Here is a 19756-nt window from a genome sequence, read left to right as displayed (position 1 = left end):
TAAGCTTCTGATGTCTACTAGTATAGCGTTTCCTATTATAATTTAGATTAGAAAGACCAAGCAAAATCTCCAGAAAATACGAGTAGACATGGCAAATTGCAGTTGTACTTCAGAGAGGAGGGAGGAAATAAAGGAAGAGAAGCTGGGGATGGAATGCAATGGGAGTAAAAACAAGCTATAGGAATTACTTACTTCTGTATCTAGCAGCTGTGCCGGGAAATTCTGTTATAACACCATCAATACCAGCTCCAGAGATATAGTTGTTTATCTCGACAGATGAATCTGAGAAGAAGTCCCATGCTTGAGACACAAATTCATTATTAAAGAGTCTTGCGTACACTGGGAGATTCGATGACTGCAGCTTCTGCACCACATCTGTTTGCCCAATGAGAAATTGTTCCTCACTTGGAAAAACAGATTTTTTGGTTACAATTACAGAACTAGCAAAGCTCTTGATCTCAGATATAGTTGAGCTCTCAATATCACTGATATCATCAGCAACCCTATACACAAGTTCATAATGGCTTTTCCTAAATTCTTTTAGAACCGAACTGTCTGTTGATTGGATCATAACTTTCTTGGCTGACTGATTATTGTAAGCAGTGTTGCTCAAGGCTTCAAGAACAGCAGCAGTTACACCATATCCATGCTTTGCCAGGTAAACTGCATTCTGCACAAGCATTGTCAAATAAAAAATGAATTGGTATGGATTTTGTTGCTTCCTCCTGGCACTAAAGTTTGCTTCTTCGTAAAAGAAATTGAAGACTGTCAGCTATACAGCTATATGGACAACTTTTAAATTTTTTAAAAAGCATATCTTTAATACTTATTAACCGTCGTACAGTAAACAGATGTTCATAATTTCCTTCTAATAGGTAAACTGAGCAACAACAGCAAATGATAGGAATTCTAAAGCACAAAATTAGTGAGAGGGCAGATATGTTTACTGCTTAAGCAAGCAACAGGATTACTTTTTGTAATTGCCCATAATTTCCTTTTTGGAATGTGAACATTGATATTAGGAGGGGAGACTTTATGGGGAAATGGGACATTCCATGGGTTCTAGGGGGAGACTTTAACACTATTAGATTCCCGGAGGAGAGATTAGGGTGTAGTCTGATTTCGAGGGCCATGGAGGAGTTTTCTGACTTCACCAATGATCACTTTCTCATTGATCTTCCTCTGTCAGGGGAAAGGTTTACTTGTGCCAGGGTGGAGGATTCCAACTCAAGGTCTAGACTTGATAGATTTATGATATCGCCCTTTTGGGATGAGCTGGTTTCGCAAGTGCTGCAGATTCCTTTACCTAGGCTGACTTCGGATCATTTGCCTATCTTGCTAGATGGATGCAGAGGGAGGGGGGTGCGTGCTCCTTTCCGATTCGAGAATATGTGGTTGAAAGTGCCAGGATTTGGTGACAAAGTGAAAGAATGGTGGACAAGCTACGGGATACTAGGGACACCTTCATTTCGTCTTTCGAAGAAACTTAAATTGTTCAAGAGAGATATTATTAGGTGGAAAGGAGGTTTTTGGGAGGGTAGAGGTTAAAATGAGAGAGCTTATGCATGAATTGAGGGAATCAGAGAGAGGGGAAGGAGCGAGGGAGCTAGATGAATCTGAGAAAGCGAGATTGGGGGAGGTTAAGAGGGAAATAATCGAGTTAGCAATAGCTCAAAAGATTAGTTGGCGGCAAAAATCGAGGGCGCTCTGGTTAAAGGAGGGGGATTCAAATACCAAGTTTTTCCACAGGGTTGCGGTTGCAAATCGAAGGAGAAATTTCATAGAGCCCTTAGTTGTGGATGGGGTGAGGATTGAGGGAGAGGAGGAGGTAAAAGGGGCGATAGTGGGGTTTTATGAGAACTTATACAAAGAGGAAGTTAGTTGGAGGCCTACTTTGGGGGGAATAGAGTTCAATCACATAGGGCAGTGAGATAGTGAGTGGCTAGAAAGGGCTTTCGAGGAGAAGGAGGTGCACGAGGCTGTGTCGAGTTGTGTTGGTGATAAGGCCCCCGGGCCTGATGGTTTCTCCTTGGCCTTCTTCCAGCTCTGTTGGGACACCATTAAGGAGGTGTTGATGGAAGCCATTGAATACTTCCACGTGAATGGTGTTTTCGAGAGAAGTATCAATGTCTCTTTTATTACTATTGTGCCTAAGAAAGAAGGTGCATCTTGTATCAGAGACTACAAGCCTATTAGTCTTGTAGGGAGCATTTACAAGATTATTTCTAAAGTGCTCTCCAATAGACTCAAGAAGGTTCTTGACGTGTCTGTTTCGTCCTCCCAGAATGCGTTTATGAAAGGTATGCAGATCCTGGACGTTGTTTTGGTGGCAAATGAACTGGTAGACTCCAAAAGGAAAAATAGAGAATCCGGCTTACTATGCAAGTTGGACCTTGAGAAGGCTTTCGACCATGTCAATTGGGAGTTCCTGGATTTCATTATGATGCGGATGGGGTTTGGGGTAAGATGGAGGGGATGGATCAAGTTCTGCATTTCCTCAGTCAGATTCTCTGTCCTGGTTAATGGTAGCCCGTGTGGTTTCTTTGGCAGCTCCAGGGGTCTCAGGCAAGGTGACTCCCTATCCCCATGCTATTCATTCTAGTGATGGATGCTCTGAGTAAAATAATGGATCGTGCGGCGGGCGGAGGCTTCTTGAGAGGATTCTTAGCTCCGATCGGGGTGCTCAATGCCCGAAGAGTCTCTCATTTGCTTTTTATGGATGACATCCTGGTTTTCTATGATGCCGATATGGATCGGTTGACCTATCTGAAGCAGGTCCTGCAGTGGTTTCAGATAGTATCAGGACTCAAAATCAACCTCGGCATATGTGAAATTTCCCGGTGTGTGAGGTTGCTAACATGGATGCTTTGTCTCGTGTTCTCAGATGTAAGGTGGGCTCTCTTTCAACTACTTACCTGGGTCTCCCATTAGGCGTTTCGCATAAGGATACTATAGTTTGGAATCCAGTGATCAAAAGGATTGAAAAAAGATTAGCAGGTTGGCAGAAACGCTACTTGTCAAAAGGCGGTAAGGAAGTGCTTATTAAAAAGGACTTTATCGAGTATGCCCACCTATTACTTGTCCCTGTTGCAAGCTCATGTGAGCATCAGAAATAAACTTGAGCGGCTTCAAAGGAATTTTCTTTGGGATGCGACGGATGGAACTAGAAAGTTTCGTCTAGTGAATTGACAAATAGTCACTTCCCCAAAGAAGTGGGGTGGACTTAGAGTAAAAGAACTTAGGTTATTCAGCAGAGCTTTGTTGGGGAAGTGGCTGTAGAGATTCGGAGTAGAAGAGCATGCTCTATGGAGAGAGGTCATAGTAGAAAAGTACGATTCCACGGGAGGGGGTTGGAGGACCAAGACAATCATAGCATAGCACCTTTCAGGTGTGGCATGTGGAGAAGCATCATGAAGAATTGGGAAGCCTTCAATGGCAACATCACTTACAGGGTGGGAGATGGAAGGAGAATCGGCTTTTGGAATCACAGGTGGTGTGGAGAGGATACTCTGAGGGTCTCTTTCCCCCGCGTCTTCAGAGTTTCAAACCAGAAAGAATTGATGGTCCAACAGATTCACAAGGAGCATGAAGGGGGTAGTATGGGACCTCTCATTTACAAGGAACATGCAAGATTGGGAGATTGCGGAGCTCCAAGATTTGTTGGCACTGCTATATGGACAAGACAGGCCCCAGCCATCTTGTGATTCTTGGAGATGGGGGTTGCGTGGCGATGGATTGTTCACCGTAAAGTCCTTTTACCAGAGTATGTTGGTGAGAGAGGAGGCCACTTTTCCATATTCCTCGATTTGGATTCCTAAGGCGCCCACGAATGTGTGCTTTTTTGCATGGCTAGCAGCGAGGGGAGTGATCTTGACTGCTGAAAATCTGCGAAAGAGAGGAATTACACTTGTTAGTTGGTGCTACATGTGTAAAAGCTCAGGGGAAGAAGTTGATCATCTTTTGTTGCATTGCACTGTGTCCTCGGGTTTGTGGAGGGCGATCCTGAATATTTTTGGTGTTCAATGGGTGATGCCAAGCACTGTAAAGGAAATGTTATATAGCTGGGCCGGTTTCCGTAGAAGAAGAAAGCAAAAGGCGTGGAAGTTCGCCTCGTTAGCTCTCATGTGGATAGTTTGGGGGAGAGAGAAATAGGAGAGCTTTTGAGGGGATTGGGTCTCCTTTTTCACATCTTAAGAATAGTTTTTTATCTTCGATCGCTTTTTGCTGCACTCATATAGCCCCTACTTGTATAGAAGATTGGACGTCTTTTTTAGAGAATCATGCTTTGATGTAAATTCTCTACTTTTTGGTATACTTCTTGTATACAAGAGTTTTTTCTTCCTTTTGATTAGTACAATTTACCTTATAAAAAAAACATTGATATTAAGAGGAAAGAATTAACTTTTTACGTGAACATCATCTTAAGAGGGAAAAATAAAATCTTTGCTTTTCATTATTACCAACACTGGGTCAAGATTGTCTCCCTTCCCTCCTCTAGCTTCGCTCTGAAAGTTGCATTAACTCCCATACCGACAAGCCATCTTTTCTTCCTTTTGATTAGTACAATTTACCTTATAAAAAAAACATTGATATTAAGAGGAAAGAATTAACTTTTTACGTGAACATCATCTTAAGAGGGAAAAATAAAATCTTTGCTTTTCATTATTACCAACACTGGGTCAAGATTGTCTCCCTTCCCTCCTCTAGCTTCGCTCTGAAAGTTGCATTAACTCCCATACCGACAAGCCATCCCCAAACATAAAGAGTAATCATATGAAATAAATAGATGAATAATGGATCTTCAAGGGAAGACTTTATTCTTAAATTATCAGAAACTCTTTGCCGTTTGCGTTTTGGAATATTCCACTTCAAGGCATTCTTTTCCCATCCCTCAGTGCCGATTGAGTGTGAAACAAAAACCACAAGAGCAAAAAAGATATCTTCTATTTAGGGAAAAACCCATCATGTCAACAACTGAAGTTAAAAATTATTACATTCATATTCCAAAAGTCTCTTGGTATTTTCTTTGCCTTCATGGAATTGTAAAGCCCTTTTTCGAAATCTCATAATTTATGTGACGTCAAATAAAACTACTGCAGAACGGATATACCCATTTAGGTGTAATATGAACTTTATGTTTGCTGATACATAATGTAATTGGTATTAACAATGTCAACAGAACCAGCAGAAATAAACTCACCTCTATGCTGATCATCACACCAGATACAGTTGTGGCATTTTTTGCATATGTCAAGAAATCCACTAACGACACAAAGCTTCCGTCATTTCTGGCTTTTGGATTTCGGTACAATCTAAACTCTGACCATGGGTTTGATATTGCCGCTACAAGAAATTAAGGCATGTTAAGTACAGGATTGAAGCATTGGCAGCTAAAAATCACAATTGTTATCCGCAACCTTTGCAGATAAGGGGGAGGGGGAGATTCCGGTGATGTACCCTCCAAAATATCAAATGTCTTGGAGAAGAACAACATCAGAAAAGAATCAGCATGATGAAGTATGAGATTAGAAAGTTCTATGCTAAGCAGTTTGCAAAATATAGTATGACAAAAACAGGTACATATCTGTGCATAGAGGTTCTTAAAAGCTGAAATAGAGAATCCATCATGTGTGACATCTTCTCTCATTCAGAAAGAAGATGATAGTCGAGAAAATACATAGTAGCTGTAATGTTAATGGTAAAAACCAACTTAAAACGTGAAAGCACAATTGCTTTGTTCCCTGAGAGTTAGCCGCATGCATTGGTTTAACAATTTAACAAGCCACAGACGAAAAAGCTGAATGGTCCTCATACATTGGTTGTCTTTTCTATATATCAAAAGACTGAAAGTCTTCAACAGGGAAAAAAAAAATTATAGTTAGGAATGACACCAGAAACTCACTCTTAGGCAAATCAATATAATTTAATACTTCAGTAGTAAGGTACAGATGTATAATGTTGGCCTGAGATGGATTTAAATGGAGATACACAACCAGTGAGGATTTATATTTCCGACTCGACTTATTTGGGACTGAGACATTATTGTTGTTCTTGTAGTACGATACAACTATAGAGCAATTTGATAGTTAACATTCATGTTAGACTAGAAGTTAAACATGTAAGTGTTAAGAGGACACATGTACACCTATACTATTCACATGCGAGCAAAGAAAATGACAATTCACAAGCCGATTTCTTCTGATAAGTTCTGAATTCAGCTCATTGACTTGCATATGCATCAACAACTGTTATCTTGAAACATACTATGTTACATCCCGAAAACTTAAGGCAGTAGTGTATACGGCTAAAATCGGAGAGCCCGATTTTATATTCATTGTGACATCCCGTAGCCAGCCTTCGGGAGGCCCGGGGCACAGTTCGAGGCCCAACCCCGAGGGTTCATTATGATCGACCTCGGGGCAGAGCAAATCGGCGGCTATGATGACCGAAGCCGGAAATTCCCAAGGCAAGCGGTTAAAGCTGACCAAGTCTATAAGAATAGTACAAGCCCGTACCGTGGTATTAAATGGTTGTACCAGCCATTTGTCTTTGTAATAAATGCGTATGTACTATGTTGGGATTCTCCCTCCTATATAAAGGGGATCCTTGTTATTTTTTGCGCATACGATACACATATACAACATTCAATATAATAACATTCTCTGCTCTCTAACTTAAATACATTCTCCCTTATTTCTATTACTTACATTTATTGTATTTCATTAATTGTTCTTCATTTATTATTCATTATTGATCATAAAAAGCTCTTACCAAAGCTCTCAAAACTGTTAGTCCTTCATCTACCGGGCACAGCCTAACGCTTAGCTCGACCTCGAGGCCCCGTATAGGCCAGCTCGAGGCGCCGATTCTCAGCCATCCGGTTCGCTTGACACACTGCCTTCAAGCTCTTATCTTATTTTCTAGTCTCACACTTAGCATTTACTGCCTAACAACTAGCATAAAAATAAATCACGTATTTTTAGAACCACAAAATCAAATCTAATTGTAATTACCATTTTCAAGGTAAACAGTTTGGCGCCCACCGTGGGGCTAAAAATAATAGTGATTGTTTTCTTGTTGGTTTACTACATAACACAAGTTATTTTTCACACTTTTTCTTGTCCAAGAATCTTTGATTTCAGGTCAAAATGTTTAACTCAGTAAACGCACATGAAAACAACGGTCTTGAGGACCATGGAGAGAATGGTGTAGCTATTCCAGGTATTGTTGTACCACCACGAAACCCTGAGGATGCACCAGAACCAATTCTCGTGGATGTGGTCTCACGCAACGCCCAACTAGGGGTGGGCATATTTCGGTCGGAACCGAATAAACCGACCAAACCGAATTTTTTTTTATTTCGGTTTCGGTTATTCGGTTTGTTCGGTCGGTTTCGGTTTAAAATTTCGATTTTTCGGTTCAGTTTTCGATTATTAAATTTTTTAGTTCGGTTAACCGAAAAACCGAATTATTAGCATATATGTTCTTTAAGTTATATATAGGCTAAGCCCATAGGTGATAAATTAATACTATTAGGTCCAATCTATCAAAGACTCAACCCAATTAAGTAAGTCCATCAACTTTCCAATCTTAAAGATTTTCCGTCTATTAAAACTTCCATAGCATATGTGATAGATACCGGGAGAATTTCACACAGAGTTGTAATTTACACTATGTTTGAATTTTATGATCCATAATAGTGTGCAAAGTTTAATCTATTTTTTTTCTATAAACACAATATTTCCAACAATTTCGAAGTTTTGGGAAAAATCAACAAATTCGCTGGTCGTATTATTACATAGAAGGAGTCCAATATGATAATATTCAAACCGAAAACCAAACCGAAATAACCGAATCGAAATTAGAAAAACCGAACTTATTTCAGTTCGGTTTCAGTTACTACTTTTACAAAACCGAAAACCGAATAACCGAACCGAATTTCTTCAAACCGAACTGAACCGACCGAATGCCCACCCCTACGCCCAACACGTCGATGTAAGCTCCCACACTGACAGGAGTATATGCCGAGAAAACCAACAGGAAGCTCAGGAAATCCCAGCGCGAGGGGAACAAGAGGTTAGCCTTCACGTTACTTTTGAGATATTACAGGCACAACAGCTGGCGATTGCTCAGTTCAAAAGGTCGGACTCGAGCCTTGCAATCCTGCCCGTCTGAACCGAGATGTTTTCACGAGCGTTCCGGAGCTGTACCTCGAGGGCAGAAACCTTGGCCAAAGCATTCTTCTTGGCCGCAATATGGGCATCTATCTGAGCCCTTAGCCCGTTACACTCATACTTGGCCTGGCCAATCTCGCCCCAAAGGCGTTCCAGATCCTCTGTCTTGCTCTGCAACTGAAGTATCAAAATATTAATCTTTGAGGATAGAAGACGAAGCATGCATTCCCTCGAAGCAAAGGTTACCTGTTTCTCAAGGTGGCTTTCGTTGTTCAGGCTTCGATTCGCCTCGTACCGTAGGTATACCAACTCCTCTCTCCTTTTGTCACAAAGAAGCCTAAGGGATTTCTCCCCATCCAAAGCTTTTCGCAACCTGGCTTCACGGCGAAGCAGCTCGGACTTAAGCTTATCAAAGGCCTACGAAAAAGGAGCTCAATAAGGAAATGAAAGTGCAAAACTGAAAAGCCAATACAATCGGCCAAAGCTCACCACCGAACAGAGTCGCTGAGCCTCCTCAAAAGCCAAATGCACACCTACCGACCTGGTCTCATCGGCCCCAGCAGAACCGTTCCTAATAGGAATGTGATCGTTCGAGACCTCGCTTGAGTAAGGCGGCCTCTGATCTCGAACACCCCTCGAAGTACTTTCGACGGGAAAAGAAGACGGCGGTAGAAAATCCTTATCGCTCGAAGTACCTTCGATGGGAAGAGAAGACGGAGGCAAAGGAGGAACCATTTTTCTAAGGCCAGAAGCCTCGGGTGCTGCAGGCTCAGCCGAAATATCTTCTCTAGGCCTCCGGGCAGGACTTGTCTCGCTATGAGCACCTTCGCCCTGCAAGGGTTCCTTCCGTGTGTTTATTATTCCTCGGGCCCGAAACCGACGATCCTTCCTCCTCTCTGAGGGGGCACAGTCTCATCTCAGAAAATTCCCCAATGCCTGCGATGACAGAGTTAGTACACATAAAAGAAAGTACCTTTCAAAGAAAGCAAACCACACAGCATGTACCGTGGTGTTTTGCCTCCCATCTACCCTTGGACAGATCTCGTCACTTACGCTCATCATAGGTCGAGCGGGCTGCCAGCTTCCAAGCCCAATCCGTCAGGTCGGGGACCTCGTACGGCATCCACGGGACTGCTGCAAAAAAGAAAGGGAAAGCGTCTTTACAGAATCCATCTCCATCATGAGCAGAAACGATAAAAACACAAGAGTACCACTTACGTGTGACATTCCATTTCTCGGGAAATGGCAGGAACTCCATGGGGATAATATCGACAGTCCTTACTCGGACGAATCGATTCATCCACCCTCGGTCCCCATCTTCTTCATCATCGACAACAAAGGGCCTGGTGGATCGGCATCGCAAAGTTATCAGGCCTCGGTGATGAAAGGGTCGATACAGCCTAATGAGATGGCTAAGGGTGAACTCAAGCCCGGCTTCCCCCGCAAAAAACCTCATCATCAATACTACCCTCCATAACGACGGGTGAACTTGTGCCAGGGTAGCCCGATATCCTCAACAGAAGTCGAGCACAACTCTATCAAGAGGGCCCAACGTAAAGGGGTACGTGTATACGTTCAGAAACCCCTCTACATGAGCCATGATGCTCTCTCCTAGGGAAGGTACCTGCAATACCACCTCTTCTCCCCATCCGCAATCTCTCATCACTGCCTCGAGGTGTCCCTCTCCTATTGATGAAATGAATCTCGATGCATACTCCCACTGGCCCTGAACATTGGGAGGCCTCTATAACGTAAAGTCTATCTTCGAGATAAAGCCTCTCGGGGTTAGCTCACCGGACGCCGGCAGCGTACCACCAGCCGAGCGGGAGGCGGAACTCTCCTTTTCTGGGCGAACAAATTTGGGCATGGCAGCCATAACTGTGGTGGAACAAGAGAAAGGAAATAACGACTTAGGCGAAAGCTTTGAATTAAAAAAGGTGAAAGAGCTGAAGCAAAGAAGAAGAACTCTATGAAAAGGGATAGCTGTAAAAAATAGCGGAATCCTCAAAAAGGAAGGAAACAAACTTATACATAGAGCAAGCGGCGACTGTCCGCCTACTCTAAAGGCCAATTAATTCTAACTAGGCCATTATCACTTTCGGGGAAGTGTACCGGCGGGACCATCCCGGTCGCTTAGTGACCAAGCCATACGAATGACGCTATCATACAACGTTCAAGGGGTCAAAAATTCCCATGCCAATCTAGCCTCGAGATGGTTTCCGATCTCGAGGATCTCTATTATCATAACGGTGAGCTCTAAGGAGCCATCAATGTCAACCTAGCCTCGAGATGGTGCCCGATCTCGAGGACCTCTATCAAATAAAATTGGGCTCTAAGGAGCTATCAACATCAATCTAGCCTCGAGATGGTGCCCGATCTCGAGGATCTCTATTAGCGTAACTATGAGCTATAAGGAGCTATTCATATAAACCTAACCTCGAGATGGTACCCTATCTCGATGATCTCTGCTATTACAAGTGCGGGTCATTCACCCGATTCTTTGGCCCTCGGGCTTCCTGAGCCCGAGCCAGTTCTCACTCGAGAATTATTGATAGAGCCTCAGGGCTACCTTCGCCTTCAGATCAATTTAAACGCTCTCTCGGTTACTTTAGCCCAGGGGCCATCCAAGTTCGAGTGCCTCCTCGCTCAGGGGCCATCTATAACGCCTTAGGGCTATCTTCACTTTAAGTTCGAATCAAGTTTTCGAGGCCGCCCGAGCTCAAGCAAACTCTCACTCGGGGACTGTCTGTGAAAGTCTAAAGGCTAACTTTATTCTCATATGATCGAGCAAACTCTCACTCGCGGATTAGCGACAAGGCCTAAAAGGGCTAACCCCTATTTCAAAGAAAATCGGGACCCTCCTCTCGCTCAACTCAAACTCAGAAGTCCCGGCGGCCTAAGTATGCACCAGATCAATCGAGACTTAGTCCGAGGGGTAACGAAGTATCCCAAGAAATATCATAGTAACTAATCGGGAACCAGAGGGATTACGATGTCCGATCCCAGTGTTCGGGCTAATCAAAAGCAAAATAAAAATTCAACACAAGCCAAAGGCAAATCAAAGCAACTTTTATATTGATAGTAGACGATTACAAAAGCCCTCGAGGGGTCCTTACACAAAAACAAAGAAGCAGAAAACAACAGTCTAAAAGCCTAATCTACTTTCAAAGGTACATCCTCGGGAGTGACATCTGCGAGAACCGTTTCCTCGGGGACCCCATTTCGATCTTCCAAACGACACCTTCGAGAATCTTCTCCGAAGCAGAAAAAGATGAGGAAGAGGTTGTAGCCTATCAAAGAGCAAAAGCTCTTAACAGGCAGGGAAAATTGTGGTTTGGTAAAAAATTTGGCTAGTATGGGTCTTGCCAGCACTACTATTAAGAAGCCACTTCTTGAGATATTGCACCGGTGTGGGATGCAAAAGTTAGTAGATGGCACCACCTCACTCCATGGAAAGCAAAAGGAGTGAAGCGCCACACCAGATTGAAGTTAAGGGGGATGAGCAATAGTTCATGGTCCACATATCCTCTAGTACGGGGCTAATTCGAAGCCCCCCTCTCATTATTTCGAAACAACAATTAGAAAAGCTCTGAAAAGGAGCCATGGCATAATTTGCAAAACCGCTGTCGTGTGACCTTACGGTCACGGGCTTGAACCATGGAAGTTAGAGTTTGGATGAGGATGAACAGAAGAAAAGGGTTGAAGGCTGTTGAAGAATGGCTGGGTGGAATTTTGGTTCAAGTAACCTTCCATTTATAGAAAGGCAGTATCGCAACCGACGGCGCAATCAGCGCCTTTGGGAAACGTATCGACAGGCGCAATCAATGCTTTATGGGAAACGGATCGGCGGCGATATTATCGCTTTTGGGAAAATAAACCGGCGATACATTGAATGCTTCTGGAAAGATGAACCGATGGGACGTTTCAGTTATCACAAAAGCTTATGTCATAAGCATGATGTCATCGTGAGAGGCTCGAGGAGACCGACGTCAAAATCGTTTCTCATCATTTTACTCTAAGAAACGCGGAGACTATCTGTGTACGGCTAAAATCGAAGAGCCCGGTTTTATGTTCATTGCGACATCCCATAGCCCGACTTCGGGAGGCCCGGGGCACAATTCGAGGCCCAACCCCGAGGGTTCCTTATGATCGACCTCGGGGCAGAGCAAATCGGCGGCTATGATGACCGAAGCCGGAAATTCCCAAGGCAAGCGGTTAAAGCTGACCAAGTCTATAAGAATAGTACAAGCCCGTACCGTGGTATTAAATGGTTGTACCAGCCATTTGTCTTTGTAATAAATGCGTATGTACTATGTTGGGATTCCCCCTCCTATATAAAGGGGATCCTTGTTATTTTTTGCGCATACGATACACATATACAACATTCAATATAATAACATTCTCTGCTCTCTAACTTAAATACATTCTCCCTTATTTCTATTACTTACATTTATTGTCTTTCATTAATTGTTCTTCATTTATTATTCATTATTGATCATAAAAAGCTCTTACCAAAGCTCTCAAAACTGTTAGTCCTTCATCTACCGGGCATAGCCTAACACTTAGCTCGACCTCGCAGCCCCGTATAGGCCAGCTCGAGGCCCCGATTCTCAGCCATCCGGCTCACTTGACACACTGTCTTCAAGGTCTTATCTTATTTTCTAGTCTCACACTTAGCATCTACTGCCTAACAACTAGCATAAAAATAAATCACGTATTTTTAGAATCACAAAATCAAATATAATTGTAATTACCATTTTTAAGGTAAACAAGTAGATATTAGTTTGAAAAGCTGTAGCATCTATTACTATAAAGGAAAGTTGGTTCAAATCCCCAGCAAAGGCAAAAAACACTAGGTGATTTCCATTTCCTCCTAACTGTCCAAGCCTTGGTGGACAAAATTACTCGGTATTTGAGCTGGTGGGAAGTAGCAGCTCAAGCCGGCTGGTGTGCACGTAAGCCGGCCCGGACACCACGATTATCCAAAAAAAAGTAATAATAAACAAAATGAAAGTTGGTCCACTTACGTTTCAGGCTCTTAATCTCATCCCAGGTAAGGTTAAAGGTGAATATTCCATTTGTTACGTTAAGCTCTGGGACAGCACTACCAATATTGCCGAATGGCGATTGAGCAACTGTAGTCTTATCTATCAAATTAATAGAACCCAGGCAAAAGGGTATTCCATCCTTTGACATTTGGACAGGACAGTCAAGAACATCTGCACCATCCATAGCAGCTTTTGTATATGCCAAATCAGTACAACCTGGGTAGTCTCCACTCGCTCCTTCAGATGTGATAATCAGAAGCTTTGCTGTAGGCCAACAGGAAATGAGGAAAGATTGAGATATATTGTCCTGTACAAACTGTAATGAAAACAATAAATACACGGTAGGAAAACTAAAGCAGCAGAGCCGCCTATTAATAAGAGAATCTTTGTTTAAGTCAAACTATGTCAGATTCACAGAACAACTGAATCCACCTCGAGATATGAGAATGGTCACATCGTTGCGCCAAGCTCTAAAAGTGCTAGCTTGCTTCACATGACTCATCACATGTTATATTTTCTCTTGAAAAGCTAAAGTATGTCCAAGACAATATAATTCTCAAAATCTTTGCTTATTCTTTCATAGAAGAGTCTCTATGCTGGGTTTGTAATTTGAAACCGAACTCCACCTAGATAAGCTCATTTAATTGGACAAGAGAGCCGATCTATAATTCGAAATTTCAAGAAACCTTTTCCAGTCCATTTCAACCTTGAGTACAGGACTAGCTCAAAAGTATTGCAAGATAATGGTTTGCATTTTCACACTTTGGGTATAAAAGCCATCTACTGAGCAAAACAACATACCAGGCTCACAAAAATAAGAGCATACATTAGTAGCTTACCTTGAGGTTTATCATTCTTGCCCAAATGAGTGAAGCAATCTGCAAGGACAGAAAGAATGGGAATAATGATGAGTATCATGGTAGAAAGTAAAAAAGCATAAAATTTCAAGGCCAACTGAAAGTGTCCATGAATATGAAATGCAAAAGAGTTCTTCTGCGATCACCTTCACTTATCACAATTCACACCGTTTACAAATCAAGTGTGTCCAAGATCTCCTCGTTGATATCAATGATCAATTTCTCTTAAAGAAAGCTACTTGTTTTTCTTTTCAGGTCTGTTTCTATATTCACATTAAGGATAGCACAAAGCTTATCACTGCAAAACAAGTTATTGCACTTTATATTATTGGCCAACCACTCTTATGAATTTGACTCCACATATCTCACATATGTGTGGAAAAGATATATTATTTCTGTTCCTCTATGATTAGCCTATGCATTTCCAAAGTCCAGAACGCCCCAATTGCAGTTCCAATAACTATTCACGCATTGTAAACCAGTACAATTTCAGCCTCCAGAAAGTTTGGAGTTACCTAGATTTACTTTGCACCAGGGCACAATAAGATATTTACAAACTGGAAATAATTGTTGAAAAATGCATGAACTTCTGCAGTAAATTGAAGATATCCCCAACAAGTCATCACTATTCACAATCAAGATAATTAACTAAAATGAGCAACTAAAATTATGAAAGCAACAATACAAGCTTACATTAATGGATTTTGTTATTCATCAATTGTAGCATGGTTACCTATTGTAGCTGATGGAGTTATTGGGAAGTCAGACAGTACTCCATCCACAGAAAAGTCTCCATTGTCAATAAAGGACAAATACTCAGTTGCAGGATCATAGCTGTAATTGTAAGCAAAAGGTACATCATTTACGAACTCCGATGCAAAAATCTGAAGACCTTCTTTATGAGCATCTAAGACAAGTGATGTATGTGGCTGTAAGTACAGTGAGTTGTCCACCGGCCAGATATAAGTCTTGGGAACAAGAATTCCAGAGGCAAAGGTTTTGATAAATGTGAGATTCTTCAATAAAGAACCATATGTTTGATTTGTTGAAGGCTCAATGTCACCCTGTCCGAGAAACCGGAAAACGAGTTTTGTAACTAGTGGATTGAATCGTGACACAATACTTTTGAGGAAATTCACCTCAGGTGATGAAATATAGTTGACAATAACACTTCTGGACAGGGATATAATAAAGCTTCTCATACTCAGATTGTGCTGGCTGAAGAAAGTGTCATGCTGCAAAAAGGATTCGTAAAACAAGGGATCATTAAATGCAGTACCGACACAAGCTCAAGGCACCATTTAACAAGATGCAGTGATATATAGCAATATGTTGTAACAACACAAACTATAAATTGAGCCGTTTAGATGGAAAGAAACTGAAATAAATTAACACCAGACAACAATCACTATGTAGAAACGTTTCAAAATTGCACAAGTACCTGGATATTCAACCATAATCCTGGAGGTTTGACTTTGTTAACCACATCCAGGACAGTAAGAATTTTCTGCTGTGTGCCATCAAATTTAGGGGTCCGCGAAAAAACTCCTTGTCTCACTGTCCGAAAAGCAAAGTAATTAATATTTTGTGTAGAAACTTCAGTCACCGTAAGTAACTTGTATAAGCACAAAGCAATAGGCTTAACATCTCTAACTAGGCTATGCTCTCTAGATTATATAACCAACATAATATGCCATACCAATTTTAAAATTTACGGCAGGTTTTTGTCTAAAAAGTCGGGTTATCAGGCACCATTACTGGCTTTCATGTCTTTGATTTAGACATAAAAATCATGTGAAGAGTAAAAGGTATGCAACTGGATTAATTACTACAATTACTAGCATATTATAATCTCAAGCAACTTACAATCATGCCAATTCACATTTCACCGAGGAGTCCACTTTAGAAAGATGTGGCCACACTAAATCTTAATAAACCTAGAAAAGGTTATGTTTGATACAATCATCCACACCTTCTTTTTATTGCAATTCATCAAAGAGTTCCTCTATCAGTGATGAGCAAAGAAATACATCATGTGGAGTCAACATGCCATTTCGGGGAAGAAAAAGAAAAACCAACATGGCAGAACTCCAAATTATTGTTATTTTTTGATTGGTAAAAGTAATTCATTGAAATACAGCAACAAGTAAGTGCTGTAAAATATTTACAAGGGATAGCTACATTACAGAAGCGTAATGAGCTCAAGAAATCAACCGTGGCATTCTATGTCATTTGCAATAGCCCAGTTGCACCAAAAATTAGCAAAGCTATAGATCTGTTTTGATGCTAACTACAGATTCCACTTTCCTCTAAGAAACCCAAATTATTTAGAGCAGAAAAAAGGAAGAAAGAAGAATCTGAGTAACCTTTTAAGATAACGAATCTGAAGCGCCTACAATTAATTTGTTATATTATTCAAAACATAGGAGTGGATGTTTCAGCATAATCGCTATTCTTGGACATTAATTCCAGAATCTTGCACATAAAGCCATGCGGAGTTGCACACCATGATATGTGGAACATACTGGTGAACGACACAACCAAATCCCATAAGTTAAAACTTACAGGTGACAGGCGCCAAATCCTTGAAGTTGAAATCTATAGAAAACCATCCTTGCATTGGAACTCCATTCACTGAGTATTTAGTCTCCTTGTTTTTGAAGTACACATCAATGTCAGAAGCATTGTCAAGCTTGAGATCAGGTAAGCAGATGCCGACCCCATCTTTGGTTAGTTGGACATCACACCAAGCAATCACATTGGCCAAGCTAGTTTCCATTGCCACCATATAGGCATCATAGCTTGAATCAGGAAATAATCCAGAAAATCCACCAAGGGCTATAACTAATGGTGCATCTCCTGCAAAGCAGAGACAAAAACACTATAATGATTGTGAAACATTGTAAACAATATGTGGAAAGCTAATGGATTAATCTTTTCACTCTGTTTAGTGTCCTTCCTCATACTCGGGGGTCTCGTTCTTTTAATTCTTCTTTGGGGGAGCCAAAAGGCTGCGTTCAGTTTCTAATGAAAGGAGAACTCTCATTCCAGTTGTTTGAAGAAATGATATCATAGAAACGAACCCCAAAATCTACAGATCCCAGGACAAAGCAACAGAACCAGAAGGTCAATTCGCAAAAATTGGTTTGGTTTTTGAGCTCTTGGTTATAGTGAAACCAATATTAGGCTTCTCTATCACCAATATTTAGTCATTAGCATCATATCAAAAACCAGTAATGGCAAAAGTTTTATGGCACAAGTAGCTCCTCTTGTACATTTACATTACTGCTATTCTCAAGGGATCAGTTATACAGGTACCAGTAACATGGTTGATCCTGCTTTTAGCTTCAGCTCAACTAAGTCGATTATAAATTATTTAGTAAAAAGATTTAAGGTATATACGTTATCAGTGCAATAGATTCTTTACATCGTTAGTGTAATTTAACATGTTATAGTAGGTTACTTACCATTTATTCTATCTTATCTTATTAACCGATGGTATTAAAATAGAGTTATTTTCCTTTACCTTTTAGGTGATCTAATGATATTTTACACTTTCCATAGAAATTAAACTCTAAGGGTGTGTTTGAGATGGAGGAAAAATAATATTTTCTAATTTTCTCATGTTTGATTGGTTAAAGTATTTTGGAAAATATTTTCTTCAGCAAAATAAGTTGCATAAGTGTCCATCCACACTTATTGTCTACTCTCCACCCCCAAAGCCCCATCTCCACCTCATGCCACCTCACCAACGTCCCACCCCACTCGACCCTCACCCCCTTGCACCTCCCACCCTGACCCACCTACTCCCCATGCAAACCCCCTCATCCCCCCCAACCCTGGCACCTCGACCCACCCACCCCCAAAACCCCACCCTACCCCCTTTGGCCCCGCAACCCCCATACCACCCCATGCGTCTACCTCTTGCCCCCGCCACTCCTCCCCCCCCCAATGCGAACCCCCTCACCTCCCCCTTAACCCCACCACCACCCCGACCCACCCACCCCTACCCCTTGCCTCCCCCCAACCACCCCTACCCCTTGCCCCCCGCCACCCTCCCCCCAATTGCGAACCCCCTTCACCCCCACCCCACACGACACCCACACCACCCATGCCCTCACCCCACCCCCATAGTGCTTGCATAGATTATCAAAAAATATATAAATGCTCTTGAAACAATATTTTATGCTTACTAACTAAATACCAGAAAATATTCCAGTATTTTCCTTGGTACCAAACACATCTTAAGTGAAAAAACTCTAAAGCATCCTAAGATTTTTATCAGAATTTCTTTCGGTTACACTAGCGCTAAAGCAAACTTCGGGGGTTAATGTAGAAAAATTTAAATTTCCTATGTATTGTAAATCTAGTAGAATATTCAGCTCATTGATCAACAGACTCAAAACTGAAGTGAAACCATTCCAATTGTGGAAAGTGAGCTACTAAGCAACGTAGTAGTTAAGTACAGAGGAGAAGAAGTAGAAAAGTAAGTTACCGTTTAATGTTAGCCATTTAGTAGTTTCACTGTTAGTTCTTTGAGCAGCAACTGTCGTGACCGAAAAGCAGAGCAACAATAAGCATGAGAGAGACCGGAGATTCCACATTGCCGCCGGCAACGATAGCCGGAGGAAGTACTGTCGCATATATTGTTGACACAATTTTAATTTTCTTGGAAAATGTGAACTAAATTTGGCTTCGACAGGACGAGGAGAGAGATTTAACAATTTATAAAAAGAAGGTTTAAGCAGGCGTAGAGAGTTTAAGAAAGGTTACGATAGCTGTTGGTTTTTTCAAGCTGGCGTTGTTTTTCAAAATTTAGTAAGTATATAGATTATTGAAGCGATAATGCTTAGCTAATGAACAAAAGTAGTTGTAATGAATGAAGCCGTTTGTTTAATTACGCGGCCCCAGCTTTAATTGTCTTTAGCGGCTTCACGTGAATTTGTTAACTTGTGGCTAGAGCCGTGACTATACTAAAATGGACTGTAATTTCCCCTAGCTAATCGTTTCTAGACATAACCACTCAACGGAAGTCGTTTTGGTTGGTAGAATTGTGTTGAAGAGTTAGACATGATCACTTAAATCTTATGCTCTCCGGTCTTTTTTAAATGGAGCTTTAACATTACTTATTAAGAAATTTATACCATTAATTATAAGTCATTAGATTAATTAGCATTTATCTCTCGTCAATATGAGTTGTTGGATATTGAGTTTGGATCTCAGGTCGCTCCATGTGGGCTGACCCGACCCATCTAAAAGAGATAAGGTAAAAGAAAGTTACTAAAAAAAAACACATCATACACAGTTAAATAGTGATGGGGTTAATCAGTTTTTGAATGTGGGTTAACTTCTCTTTTATATATATCAGGTAAGTTTCCTTCTTCTCACATAAGAAAGAGAAAACAGAAACTTCCTTCTTCTTCCAAAAAAACCACACAAGGATAAAAGACACTTAGTTAGTGAAATTCTAACTTTGTTTCCAAGAGATTCAAAGTTCGACTTGGGGCAATTCTTTTGATAGTGAGTTCAACGAACTCTGCTGCGTCAAAAAGGTACACAACTTGTTGTTCTCGCCCCTCGGTTTATTATAACATTGGTATCAAAGCCAATGTTGTTTCTTGTTTCTTTAAACATGTAATAATATAAAACTCTGTTAAAAAGTTCGCCTCCAATCATT

General features: G+C 41.3%; 1 protein-coding gene across 6 annotated transcripts in view; it reads right to left on the bottom strand.

Moving 5' to 3' along the window:
- LOC104244436 (glycerophosphodiester phosphodiesterase GDPDL3-like) overlaps positions 1-18882 on the bottom strand; it is a 39844-nt gene extending 20962 nt beyond the window's left edge. For 3 of the 6 annotated variants that reach the window (XM_070150086.1, XM_070150087.1, XM_070150085.1), the window contains exons 1-8: positions 18575-18882; positions 16645-16938; positions 15521-15636; positions 14813-15314; positions 14062-14100; positions 13202-13486; positions 5201-5343; positions 193-670 (exon numbers count right to left, since the gene is read on the bottom strand). In XM_070150086.1, coding sequence (XP_070006187.1) covers positions 193-670; positions 5201-5343; positions 13202-13486; positions 14062-14100; positions 14813-15314; positions 15521-15636; positions 16645-16938; positions 18575-18722 — 2005 coding nt within the window. In that variant the 5' untranslated portion in view covers positions 18723-18882. The remainder of the gene's footprint in view (positions 1-192; positions 671-5200; positions 5344-13201; positions 13487-14061; positions 14101-14812; positions 15315-15520; positions 15637-16644; positions 16939-18574) is intronic. The other 3 variants (XM_070150088.1, XM_070150084.1, XM_070150083.1) reach the window with 1 other exon arrangement.
- Positions 18883-19756: the final 874 nt, after the last annotated feature.

Source organism: Nicotiana sylvestris, chromosome 6, assembly GCF_000393655.2.
Source record: "Nicotiana sylvestris chromosome 6, ASM39365v2, whole genome shotgun sequence".
Taxonomy (NCBI): Eukaryota; Viridiplantae; Streptophyta; class Magnoliopsida; order Solanales; family Solanaceae; genus Nicotiana; species Nicotiana sylvestris.
This window is presented reverse-complemented; position numbering and strand designations above follow the sequence as displayed.